The 13,996-nt window shown below is 38.9% G+C and overlaps 1 protein-coding gene across 1 annotated transcript in view; it reads right to left on the minus strand.

Annotated features, from left to right (window-relative positions):
* AFF2 (AF4/FMR2 family member 2) overlaps window positions 1-13,996 on the minus strand; it is a 587,647-nt gene that overhangs the window by 40,614 nt on the left and 533,037 nt on the right. Inside the window, exons 12-13 of the mRNA XM_028523486.2 lie at window positions 11,376-11,497; window positions 7,114-7,333 (exon numbers count right to left, since the gene is read on the minus strand). Of these exons, the coding sequence (XP_028379287.1) occupies window positions 7,114-7,333; window positions 11,376-11,497 (342 nt within the window). The remainder of the gene's footprint in view (window positions 1-7,113; window positions 7,334-11,375; window positions 11,498-13,996) is intronic.

The following is a 13,996-nucleotide window of genomic DNA, read 5'->3' on the forward strand; positions in this document are numbered from 1 at the left end:
TATGAATATTAAGCACACTAACAAACAAGGCAAGGGAAAAGCAAACAATGGGCACAGCTTGAGGATAAATATTTACCCTGGTATATTTTATTAACTCTGTGGATTAACAGATTTTGTTCTATGATGACACCAAATACTAAGTTAGTCAGGTGCTTGGGATACATAGCCCAATCACCCCATGAATACAGCCATTAGCAAATGTCTAAATCTGGTAAGGGATGTGAGGGGAGAGGGAAAAACAGGAAAGGGAGGGAGGGAGAGGGAGTGGGTGAGGTAGAAGTGTATAATTTTGATAAGTAAACCAGCCCAGAAACGTTCACTAGGATAAGTACTCACATTACTCTGCAAGATACAAGATACAGTGAAGTCAAATACCACCAAACCTGCAATAATCATTATTCTAGGACCAAGGCCGAATGGACCCTTTTATTCATGTGAGGAGCTTGACTGATTTCCAGCTAAGTGAATGCCACATGGATGTCTCCTCATTTTGAAGTCTTCAGGTAGTGAAAGCTCATTTTGACAAGGTCAAAAATTAAACGGGTAAGAGACTTCTGAGATTCACTCTGAGCTGTCATTGCCATAAACATAATGGGATCCAGATGAAGAAAGTAAGTGGTAAGATTTTTAATTATGTGAGAGCATGTGCCCCAAGACCACCTGATTGTTTCTTCACATGGCCGACTCCTTTCTCCCCACCTGGAAACCGTGTGACAGTCCTGACTATTCTACACCTGAATATAGTTGCCATGATGCCTCTTCCTTCTCCTGTATGCATTGCCACAGATTTGATAATAAGCAGTATATCCTAAATGGAAACCTCAATCTTATCATCTATTCAATGCTCCAGACCTGCAGTGACCACCACCTCTGGATAGTTCCATCAAGATGGCTCACTAGTGAAAATATTGCTGCATGGGATATCTGAGATTTCACTGCCTGTGTTTTCCTCTAGGATTTTTATGGTGTCAAGACTTATCTACCTTGAATTTGTTTTTGTGTATGGTGTAAGTTGCTGATCAAGTTTCATTTCTTTGCATGTAGTTGTCCAGGTCTCCCGACACCATTTGTTGATGAGGCTATTTTTAATCCATTTTATGCTTCTGTCCCCTTTGTCAAATATTAATTGACCATAGGGACTTGGGTTTATTTCTGAGCTCTCTATTCTCTTCCATTTGTCTATGTGTCTGTTCTTATGCCATGCAGCAATATTTTGAATGATATGTCCACTAGAGAAAAGGGCATAAAGGAAAGAATAAACAAGTGGGATCTCATTGAAATAAAAAGCTTCTGCATGGTTAAAGAAAACAGCATTAAAATGAAAAGAGAACCAACCATATGGGAAAACATATTTACCAATGATACACCAGACAAGGGTTTCACCTCTCTTCTACATAAAGAACTTATATGATTCTACTCCAGGAAGAAAGACAAACAAATTAAAAAATTGGCAAAATACCTGAATAGACACTTCTCAAAGGAGGATATATAGAGGACACAGAGACATATGAAAAGATGCTCAGCATTACCAGCCATCAGGGAGATGCAAATTAAAACCACAATGATATACCACTTCATACTGGTGAGAACAGCCATTATAAACAAAGCAACAAACAACAAGTGTTGGAGAGGATGTGGAGAAACGGGGTCCCTAGTGCACTGTTGGTGGGAATGCAGACTGGTGCAGCCACTGTGGAAAACCATATGGAATTTTGTCAGAAAACTAAAAATGGAACTGCCTTTTGACCCAGCAATTCCACTGCTAGGATTATAACCTAAGAGCTCTGAAACACCTATCCATAAGAACCTATGCACCCCATTGTTTATAGCAGTACAATTTACAATAGCCAAGAGCTGGAAGCAACCTAAGTGCCCACCAGTAAATGAATGGATCAAAAAGCCATGATACATTTTCACAATGGAATACTATGCAGCAGAAAGAAATTAGGAGCTCCTACACTTGGTGACAGGATGGGTGGAACTGGAGAGCATTATGCTAAGTGAAATAAGACAGGCAGTGAAAGATATATACCATATGATCTCACCTTTAAGTGGAACCTAATCAACAAAAACAAACAAACAAACAACATATAACCAGAGACATTGAAATTAAGAACAATCTGACAGTAACCAGAGGGGAGGTGGGAGGGGATAATGGAGGGAAAAGGGGGAAGTGTTTTCAGGAACAACAACAAAGGACACACGGACAAAACCAAAGGGGGTAGAATTGTGGGGGGGGGTAGGGATTGCTGGGGTGGAGAGTAAATGCAGACAACTGTACTTGAACAATAATAAACTAATTTTAAAAAAGGGAAAAATATAGCCCATTAAGACCTCAAATTTCTCTGAAATCAAATTGATAACCAAAACAGTTCTCTCTTTATGTTGATGATAGGATTGTTTTCCCTGTTACCAAGGTTGGATTTGTCCATATCAAGAAGGGTGTTGTGGTCATCCCTGGGCCCGGAGCATTGGAACTAGTACACTCCACACCTTGCTTCCCATCTGAGCTGCTCTGTTTTAATTGGCTTTATATAATCAAATTCTGTAAATGATTTTATTTCAAAACCTATAATACTCTTAAAACTTTTTGAAAACCACTGTTCTATTTCATTTTTAATATTTACTCTCCATTACATTATCCAATCAATTACAAATTCTTATTCAGTGTATCTACCCAATGTTTTCCAAATCTGTGTTTTTTTTTAATTTATTTATTTTTAGAGTGGGATGGGAGGGAGAGAGAGAGAAAGAGAGAGAGAAACATCAATGTGTGGTTGCTGGGGGTCATGGCCTGCAACCCAGGCATGTACCCTGACTGGGAATTGAACCTGCGACACTTTGGTTCGCAGCCCGTGCTCAATCCACTGAGCTACGCCAGCCAGGGCTTCAAATCTGTGTTTTCTATTCTGAAGCCTCAAAGTGCAGGTCCTTGTGCCTCCTGACCAAAACTATTAAAAAACCTCTTGGCCAACACTTGAAATCCAAGATAGCTTTTAAAATCCACCCTCAATCAGCTACCTGCCAGTCTGAGCTTTTTAAACAAAGCTCCATATATTTCACTACCTTGTGCCCAAATGCAAACTAAATATGAGCTCCTTTTCTGGTATGCCTGATTATCCTTCCCTGATTATCTCCCACAACTCCTTCCAATGAACCTTCCACCAAACTGAACATATCCTGTTTTCTTCACTTTCCTGCTTTGCTTCATGCAGACTCTTAGGGTTGAGAAAAACCTTCCCTTCATTATTTTTTTCTTTTTCACCTCCTGATAATTTACTCCATTTCAATTTTTTTAAATTATGGTAAAATAGATATAACATCACACTCACCATCTTAACCATTTTTAGGTGTACAGTTTAGTAGTATTAGGTCCATTCACATTGTTGTCTCACCAATCTCCAGAACTTTTCCATTTTGCAAAAATTAAACTCTCCCCATTAAAAAAATGTCCAATTCCACCCTCTCCCAGCTCCTGGCAACTACCCTTGTACTTTCTGTCTTTGCAAATTTGACTACTCTAGTTACCACATATAAGTGGAATTATACAACATTTGTCTTTTTTGGGCTGGCTTATTTCACTTAGCAAAGTGTCCTTGTCAAGGCTTATCAATGTTGTAGCATGTGTCAGATTTCCCTTCCTTGTTAAGGTTACTCCATTGTATTGGTATACCACATTTTGTTTAACTACTTCCCTCCATTTCTAAACTCTACTTGTCTATTATGACCCAGCTTAAGAAAAAACTCTTCCAGGAAACTGCCTTATGTCCATGGCCAGAAGTGTCTCATTCCTCTGGTCCTTTTAGAGATCTGAAATGTCTGTCTTGATCCCTTCTGTGTGATACCAATCACCAGATGTTTTATATTCTGGCTCTTTGAGTGCATGCCTCATGGTTCACTGTAGGTTGAAAACTTTCTGAGCACTGGAACCACTTCTGACTTATGACACTGCTGCCCTCACCCCATCTACCCTACCCCATGGCCTAGTGCTGCTAATTATTTGTTAAATGCATGCATATGTGCCTAGTCTAAATGGTCACTTTAAAGATAAAAGCCAAGTGTGAACATTTCTTATATCCTTGAAAGTCTATCTTTTCCACTTGATTATGGACCTTCTCTGATTATCAAAAATTCTAATTACAAAGAGCTCACTGACATAAATGTGCTGAGAGTCTACACATCTAAAAATTGTAATGATGGATATAGAGAAAATAGTTTAGATGATCATGGATTTTATTCAGTCCAAACACATTAAAAATTCCATTTTCTAAAACTCCTAAGCCAGCTCCATGTTTCTAGTGCCAGTCAGATGGCCAAGACCAAACAGTGGAGTTAGCCAAAGGCAGTGCCACAGTCTCTATGGTCAAAATATGTGACAAGAACCCTAAATGTCCACCATGCACATGGCATCAATGTCAGTCCTGGCACATCTGACTGGAAATGGCAGCATTCAGCCATAGTCATGCAAGTTATATAAACATTCCCTCTAACCATACTCACCCATCCTTTGAGTTAATAAAAAGACCTTATGCATAAATGGAAGAGAGAAGTTTCTGAGAGCACAAAATTGAAGATACTTTTAGAGTTGGAAGAAGTCTTATAGATAATCTAGTCAAACCCATTTATCTTATGGAGACTTCATAAATTGTCCAAGGTCTCAGACCAAAGTTGTTGAAGTGCTAGTCCTATGCATCAAGTCTCTTAACTCCTAGGCTAGGGCAAAATATATTACAAACTCTCCCAAGATTTCAAGCCATTAATAGAAAGAAGGAATGGACAAATAAGAGGCAATGGGTACTTCTTTATATCATAGGGTACACAAGCGGTTTCCTTAAAAAGAATGATCAATTTATACGTGCAAATGTAATAATATTTATCAGGTTTATCAGTAGTTTCTTGGTTCTTCTGGAGATGACTTTGTAGATTCCTGTAAGCATTATTGTGGTCACAAAAGCATTTGTACTAAGCACTTAATTATTTGTGACAATATGCTAGGCAGTATATAAAGAGAATTGCCTAGATATTGTATATACCCTCCAAAAATTTGCAGTAGAAAACAACATCAGTTGGAGCTTAAAATATTAATTATATTCAGTATGAAACATGGGATTAATAATGTAATTACTGTTTAGAATCTATGGTTTAATTCCTAACACTATAGTCAATGTCTTTAAATGGGAATGCAAATATTATGTGTGCATAAATACAGATACACATAAATTTCATATGGAACATGACAATTCTATTATACATCAATTTCCTTATATCAGTGATAAAATTCATATATATATATATATATAAAATCATTTCAGTCATCTCAGATGATAGAGGGCCTATAAATTGGCTTTCTTACAGCTCAGAGGACTTATTGATTTCTATAGAAGGTTAAATGGATACTTTTGGTTCAGGGTCTACCAGGTTAGCACCAGGCATTTGAAAACTTACTGAGTTTTGCTCAATTGCTTTTTTATATGACATTTAAAGAAGAATAGATACATGCAGATGCTACATCTGCATATACATATATTTACAAGGCAGATACATTTGTCAATAATATTTACTAGTGACACTATGGCTCATGATTCCCACAGTTTATTTAGTTATACCTGAGAGAGATGAAAATATATTCTGTGTGTATGTGAAAAGTGATACAAATTTGAAATTATCTATGCTAATCAAGCAGCAGTGCAGAAAATCCAAAGGGCTAGTCAATTATTTAGTTGAACTTACAACAATTATTTTAGCAACAAATTTACCTTTTAAATTCCAGCATTATAGTCACTCTTTTTATTTATTTATTTCTATTTTTAAATTAAGTTTATTGGGCCATGGCTGGTGTGGCTCAGTGGACTGAGTGCTAGCCTATGAACCAAAAGGTCACCAGCTCGATTCCCTGACAGGGCACATGCCTGGGTTGTGGGCCAGGTTCCCATTGGGAGGTGCCCGAGAGATGATCAGTGTTTCACTTGCACATCAATGTTTCTTTCCCTCTCTTTTCCCTCCCTTCCCCTGCCTCTAAAATTAAATAAATAACATCTGTTAAAAATTAAATTTATTGGGGTGATATTTGTTAATAAGATTATATAAGTTTCAAGTGTTCATTCTAATCTTACTGCTCCAAACAGATAATTATGAAGAGACTTGGAGTTTTGGATGTCCTTTGGTCCAAATCTTTATATTTGGGATTGGTATGCACTTCCAAAATACTGACCATAGCATCTGGTACATTCATACCTGTTAATCTGGGTGGTGGAAAGATGTAATTTGGAGTTCCAGCCCTAGTTCAGTGACCTTGGGCAATCCCATATCATCCATTTGTTCTTTCATTCAGTAAATGATCAGTGTCTATAATGTACCAGATGTTGTGGTCAGTATTTTGGAAGTGTACTCACCCCCAAGATATGATAGGCTTGGACCAAAGAATGTCCAAAGCCCCAGGTCTCTGCATAATAATTTATTTGGAGCAGTAAGACTGGAATGGAAAATTCATTCTAAATAAGAATAATTGAGGTCTGGCTTGTGTGGTCCAGGGGACTGGATACTTGCCTGTGAACCAAACATTCACTGGTTTGATTCCCAGTCAGCGTACATGCCTGAGTTGCGGGCTAGGCCCCCTATAGGGGATGCACAAGAGGCAACCACACATTGATGTTTCTCTCCCCCTTTCTCCCCCATTACCCCTCTCTCTAAACAAAAATTAAAAATCTTGTAAAAAAGAATAATCGAGCCCTGGCTGGTGTGGCTCAGTGGATTGAGTGCCAACCTGCAAAGCAAAGGGTCATGGGTTCAATTCCCAGTCAGGGCACATGCCTAGGTTGTGGGTCAGGTCCTCAGTAGGGGGTACGTGAGAGGAAAGCACAGGTTGGTGTTTCTCTCCCTCTCTTTCTCTCTCTATTCCCCTCCCTAAAAATAAATAAATAAAATATTTTTAAAAAGAATAATCCAAATTTTAAATAATGGACAGTTTGTGTATTTGTATGTGCACATATATATTTTCTCTATGCCTCTTCCTCCCATTACCCTGCAACACCACCATGTGGTCAAGTCTAGTTAGATAAGCTGTTTCAAATTGTTTCTACATGACAATCATAATATTTCTCCTAAGATGCTTACATTTACAGATATCCCTTTGAAAGTAGCACAAAATTTGCTTTCACTCCACTTAGGTTTGGCAGAAGTGATCTGTCCAATAACAAGAGTGTTTTTGTCTTGACTAAAGGGACCATTATTGCCACTGATGTCTCTGTGTTGTGGAGGATCTGGCAGTGGGGAAAATGAAGTAGGGAACAGCTTTTCTTCTTTTCTTCTATTTGTTCTCCTGGATGAAATATTTCTGTGTAAACAAAGGATTTAGGGTATCATTAATTTTTTTCTGTATTCCAAATTTTTCCATTATGCCAGTATGTTCAGCTGAAGTGACATTTTAGTTAGTATTCCTTTACCTGTGATGAAGAGCACATACAAAAACACATATAGAGATGTCCCTCTCTATAGATATAGGTGTAGATAAATGCAAACATATGTGTCCAAGAGCAAACACATGTCTTTCAAGTAGAACTCTATGATAAATATGTGTCTAATGCAGTGTGGTCCAATGTGATATTTGTAACCTTTCAAATTACTATTAATTAGATTTTTATGGAAGATCCAATATATACTTTAATCTTCATTTTTTAGGATAGTTCCTACTTATTTGGCCTTAGGACTTAACTGCATAATCACACAATAAACAGTACAGTAAACAATTATTAGTGGGAGATATTTTCTTAAGAAATACTATGCTGCCCTGGCTGGCAGAGCTCAGTGGATTGAGTGTGGGCTGTGAACCAAAGCATCACAGGCTCGATTCCCAGTCAGGGCACATGTCTGGGTTGCAGGCCACAGCCCCCAGCAACCGCACATCGGTGTTTCTCTCTCTCTCTCTCTTTTTCCCTCCCTTCCCTCTCTAAAAATAAATAAATAACATCTTTAAAAAATTTAAAAAATACTATGATTTTATATTACTTAGAAATAATGCACTAAATACATAAGTGGTACATTACAAATTGCATGTTCAAAATGTCCTGCCCCAATGCCAAGGCATAATGAGCTCTTGACCTTAAGTTGTTATATTGAGGCATTGATGCACTCCACTTCACCAAAATTGATGTGAAAATATTTTTTTTCAGAGCACCATAAGACATTGGCTGTCCTGTGCTTTCAAATTGATTTATCTACTAGTTAAATGGGTACCATCAAATAGGCTGCAAATGAAACAGAACAACTAAAATCTTATGCTAGCTGCTTAACGTGGTAATTCAATCATGGATTTTTGTTTCAGTTACTGTCTTAGGGTAATTAGTGCAGATTACTTGAATTTTAATATTTTCTTAGACAAGTCATATTGTACTGTACAGCCATTTGTTTTTCATGATTATTGACTACAATTTTAATAGCATATTAAGTCAACAAGCATTTATGTTTCCCTCTTGGTCAACTTTAGTCAGTGTTTAGAAATACAGGTTTATAGCATCTCAAAGCAATAAATCAAAAGTGAACAAGCATTCAAGTTGTTTGATTTTCTGAAATTGCAGAAGTCAATGGAGTGTCTCCTTATTCCACTTCCTCTGTGTTGCCCAAATTTTCCCATTGTAACAATATTTGCTGATTCACCTCTTGTTTCATAATGTGGCTCTATGTGAATTCATATCTGGCAATTTTTTTTTAAAAAATTAACTGTTTTTACTATTACCTTAATTGGTTAAAATCAATTAAAATATTTTCCAGTGGATTTTTAACATTTATTTGATATATAGAACCATTTTAAGAAAGTGATGCGTTATTAAAATAATAGTGGCTGTAAGGATTAAGATTCATGCCCATGAGGAAGCTCCACAAACATCAGCCTGCACTAAGCATAATCATTACAGAGACATCAGACTTTTGGGAATTTATGTATAAAGATGTTAAGCATTGGCATCTGTTAAGATGTTAAGCTTGGTAACTATAAGAGGTGAATTGTTCATTAGCTATGACCACTCCATTACTTGAGCATCCTAAGACAGCACTGGGGGCTGCAAGGTGATGAGCTGCTTATTAAAGGCAGTTGATTTGTTGTTGGCTACTCCAGTCATGTTAAGCCTTCCAATCTGCCATTGTACACAGTACATTACACACAGTACAGTATAATATATGCAGTAGGAACCAGTCACCTGGCTCCCTTTTTATCTGTTTGGTCATGGGGTCTTTAATAACTTTACTGGTGAAAAATACCTGGGGAGCATTTCGTGGAGACAACTCTGTCACCATTATAGCTTCTTATTACAAGAACATTTTTTGTTACTTTCTGAACCTCTTATAGGAGGCCAGAGGAAGACAGAAGACAAGAGAAGTGTATCACCACTCCTTCTCAATGCCTCAGAGGCCTTATTGATGGTTCCTGATGGTTCAAACTTCAAAGAATCGGGGAGGAACTCAGCAGGGCCCTTCTGCTGGTGTGGCATTCTTTGCTAGGTTTAGAATATTCATTTAGAAAAATGAATGTTGTCTCATAGAAATTTCCAAGAATTTAGTTTGCAGAATCAACAAATCACAAAGTTTGAGGAGAGGTTCCCAGGAGAAGACCTCTAAGAGGCCAATCCATGCTTCATTCTCCCTTATCTGCAGAGATTTTTTTCACAGACTTAAATTTTGGGGGGGTTACCATGAAATCCTGACTCAGGTCTTCCTGAATAAAAAAATGCTACTAGGTAACCACTGTTTTCCTACCTACAATGAAAACAGAAAGACCATAATTACCCTGAGTTAAAAACAGCATTTTATGAGAACATATTCAAATTATTAGACATTTACTTAATATTTGATTATCTCTCTTCCATGAAATGGAAATAGTGACAGGACACCAAGTTGCTTGATGAGAGGTACCCTAGTGACAGGTCACTGGATAGCAAGGAGGACTGATGGTGTGGTGATTCTCCACTGTCCTCTGCCTTTTCCTTTTGTCTTTAGGTGGCCTGGACTGGTCAAAGCCTAGAAACTGACATTGCAGTTTTTCCTCCTTGGAAGATGACCATGTTTAACCACTGGGGAAGAAGCATGTTTCCTCACATGACTGGCTCACTCTGGGGTGAAGAGCATTAGCTTGCTCTGCTGTAAGGGTTTCGAGTTCTCAGAACTCTAAGTATGTGAAGAGATGTTTCAGATCAAAGTTATACCAGGGAATACAGACACAGTTCACAAAGAGCTATGGATCTTTAGGGAGAGGGGCAGCTCAGGGCCCACATTACTTTGTTATATTGAATGGATCTAATGGTAGTTGTGCTTTTTCTACCTTTAATTTCAAAACAACAAGGATTCAAACAAATGTAAGCCAAGAATTTCTTTCTGACATCTTCTCTGTGGCAGGCTGATGCTATATCACTGATTTTAAACAATAATCTTTGAAATCAATTGTTAGCAGTAATTAGTCAGATTGTCTCCTCTGCTCTGGGCTGCTAATAAGCTCCAAAACTGGTATTTGATGGAAGTAATCTCTAATTTTAAATAAATTTATGGCAATAATTATCCAGGCAAAATGGTTCCAGTAACTGATATGATTGTTAAGTGATATTTGTAAGACAGAATAATTCAGTCACAATGCTTGGTAGAAATAGAGAGGGAAGGACTTCTCTAGGGAAGGCTGAGTCTGTTTAAGTGAGGAGGAAACAAGGAGACCTCCTGCCTGACTTTGGAACCTTCCACAAACAGGGAGATGGGTGAAGAGGTGACAGCCAATTAGAATTAACCTATTGATTCCTAGCTAGCTTTCCCCAACATAAAACTGCCTAGGGAGAGGCACTCCCAGACAGTTCATCTCTCTGATCCTCCTGAGCATGTCATTCCCCTGGCCTCTGAGGAGCTCAGGGTGTAGCTACTGATCTTCAAGCTTCATGTTAAGGTTAAACAATGACACCACATAGGAAGCAGCAGCTGGGTCATCCTGTCATGGCCAAGGGGTTGCTTCCCAGGGAAATTGTTTAACCACAATCAGAACTCGAAATTGTCCTGAATCAGGTGGTCTGGTTCAAGTGATAGGTGTCTCTTGAGGCTGCCCATTTACTTCCCTTTAACTTTCATTTAGTGATAAAAGTTCATGTTGGCCAAACAGAATGGTTGTCACTCTGAATTAGGGTAAGGAAATGTTGCTAAACAGCTCATGGTGCCACCCAAAATCTGGTAACTTATATTTCACCCCTTAGCCTCCTCTTGTTAGACCAGGAACAGCAGTCAGGACTGGACTGAACAACTCTTGTTTTTTAGCTAATATTCCTCTGAGACAAGAACTCCCAAAAGTTCTTGGGCTGATTGTTTAAGTGCCTGGACAATAAAAGTATCGCACAAAGACAGGGAAAACTCACTCTTTAGTGCAGGAGGGGTTGTGGGATTGGGCTGGAGAGATGCAAAGGGGAAGCAGGCAGATAGTAGTGACCTCCTCCAGGTGTTGCTTCTTCTCAGGGATTTTCTCTGCAACTTCTGTTGGCTTTAACAGGGGAAAAAACACAAAGTTTAAAATACATAGCACATGTAGACTTTTAAAACAATAAGCACCTTTGATTAAATGGAAAAACAATTAGCCTTGCCTAACCTGTTCCTACCAAAAAGTTGTAATTTGAGATAGTTGAGCTGTGATGTGAACCTCTAATTAAAGATTGGGTGGGTAGGGTAAGTAGAGGCATTCTGGCTTCCTCACCCAGGTGTCTGGGTAGCTAAGGGAAGCAGTGTTCCCACAGCCTTGGAGGGGCTTGATAACTAGTGTTCTTGAGTTATAGCCTTGAGACTGGGACTCACTTCCTATAACACAAAGTGGGCTTGCATGCGTAGAATTATGTTATGTTATGTAATGTCGTGGCAGTTTTCTGTCTTTGCTCCCCTCTAGTACTTAAACAGGTAGGGGCTCCCTGCTAGGGTGATGATGGGGGACACACACAAGGGGACAAGTGCCATGATGGGTGACATGATAGGAAGCAAGGGCCATGATGCAGAGACATGCAGATAGATATGAAGCTTGCAGCGTGCATGGCTCACCCACCCATGAATAAAGGCATATCAGATATCCCAGTGGTTCCATGAATATTATTCCATCTGCATGAATACCATAGACCTGCTTGGTCTTGAAGGATCACAACACAGGGTGGCACAAGAATCTCATAGCAAAAGTAAAGATAATCTATACTTTCCAGATATTTCTCCCATCAACAAATGAGTAATTTAGAAACTAACATTTCAACTCCAACATGGCATAAATCATGCCCAAGCAGCATGGGGATTGTGGGTAATATACAAACATCACTTATACAGTCAACAACATGTGAGGCACATCTTTGGACATTTGCATATGCTTGTTATGAAAGTACACTCTTTACCCCTAGTTTTATTGTTGTCCTCACTAAGAGTAGAGAAAAAGTGAAAAGGCAAGGATCCCAGACTTTGGTCCCTATTTTGGCATACTCTCATTGCATAAGCTGGTGCACAGCACAGAGCCTCTGCTTTGAATTGCTAATGATGAGTGAAGACTTAAATTATCCATGCAGTATACAATTCAGCAGTAAGGCTTGGCCACAAGTAGGAGTATCCCCTGATAAATAATCTAAGTCATTTCTGATGATTTTTAAGTCTCTTCTGGAAAGGGACAGAAGAAATGGGAAAGAATTAGAAACCTCATTTGGGGTTTTCGAAGATGGCGTCGGAGTAGGAAGGAGCAGATTTGGCTTTCCTCTGCTCAGGGGAGAGAGTCCTGACCGATCTTTGGAGTGGAAAGGCAAGCAACCAACATATTTCAGCATTTTTGAGAACGGAGGACCAAGGATTGTGGCAGAACCGAAAGAACAGGGAACAGATCCTGGCAGGAGTGCTGCATGAAGACAACAAAGAATAGGTGGAGGAGGTGAACACCAGGATACCCACTGGAAGTGGAAACCCAACAACTAAGGAACCACTAACAGATAACAGCAGAAGAAGAAGAACCAGCCTCAACACAACCTGCCCTCACCAGCACAACAAAATACAGAAGGTGGTGGACAGAGTGACCCACATTTAACCAGCTGGCGGGAAGGAACCACCAAAGAAAGACTCAACAACAATCAAAACCCGAAGGCAAACACAAAGCCAACTTAAACAACAGCCCAAGACCAGCGAGCTTGGGGGGTCAAGGAAACAGCACCACTGAAACTCACTGCTACTCTACTAAAGAAGTTCACATCATAAACCCAGGGAGCCAGAACAGATCAATATAAGAAGCTGAGGTGAACAAGAAGAGTCTCACAAACAATGGAAAGACAAAGAAATACTCCCCAAATGAAAGGAAAGGAGGAAGCCTCAAAAAGAATGCTAAATAAAACAGAGGCAATTCAACTATCAGATATTGAATTCAAAGCAGTCATTGTCACGAAGCTCAATGAGCTCACAATGAACTACGAGAAATTACAGGGAAGCTACAATGAACTCAATGAAAACTACATCAGCATAAAAAAGGAAATAGAAACTCTCAACAAGGGCCAAGAGGAAATGAAGAATACAATCTCTGAAATGAAGAACATAGTAGAAGGAATGAAAAGCAGGATCGATGAAGCAGAAGATCAGATCAGCGAGCTAGAGGACAAAATAGAAGAAAACACCCAGAAAGAGCAAGAAAGGGAAAAGAGGCTCAGAAAGAATGAAGAGGGATTAAGAGAAATGCAAGACAATATGAAACGTAATAATATCCGTATAATAGGGATACCAGAAGGAGAAGAAGAAGAACAAGGGATAGAAAACCTAGTTGAACAAGTGATGATGGAAAACTTCCCTAATTTGATGAGACAAAAAGTCACACAAATACAGGAAACACAGAGAGTCCCAATCAAGAGGAACCCAAGGAAGCCCACCTCAAGACACATCATAATTACAATGGCAAAATTTCAAGACAAAGAGAGAATCTTAAAGGCAGCAAGGGAGAAGAAGGAAGTAACATCCAAGGGGGCCCCAATAAGGCTAACAGCTG

The sequence above is a fragment of the Phyllostomus discolor genome, chromosome X (genome assembly GCF_004126475.2).
Source record: "Phyllostomus discolor isolate MPI-MPIP mPhyDis1 chromosome X, mPhyDis1.pri.v3, whole genome shotgun sequence".
Lineage (NCBI taxonomy): Eukaryota > Metazoa > Chordata > Mammalia > Chiroptera > Phyllostomidae > Phyllostomus > Phyllostomus discolor.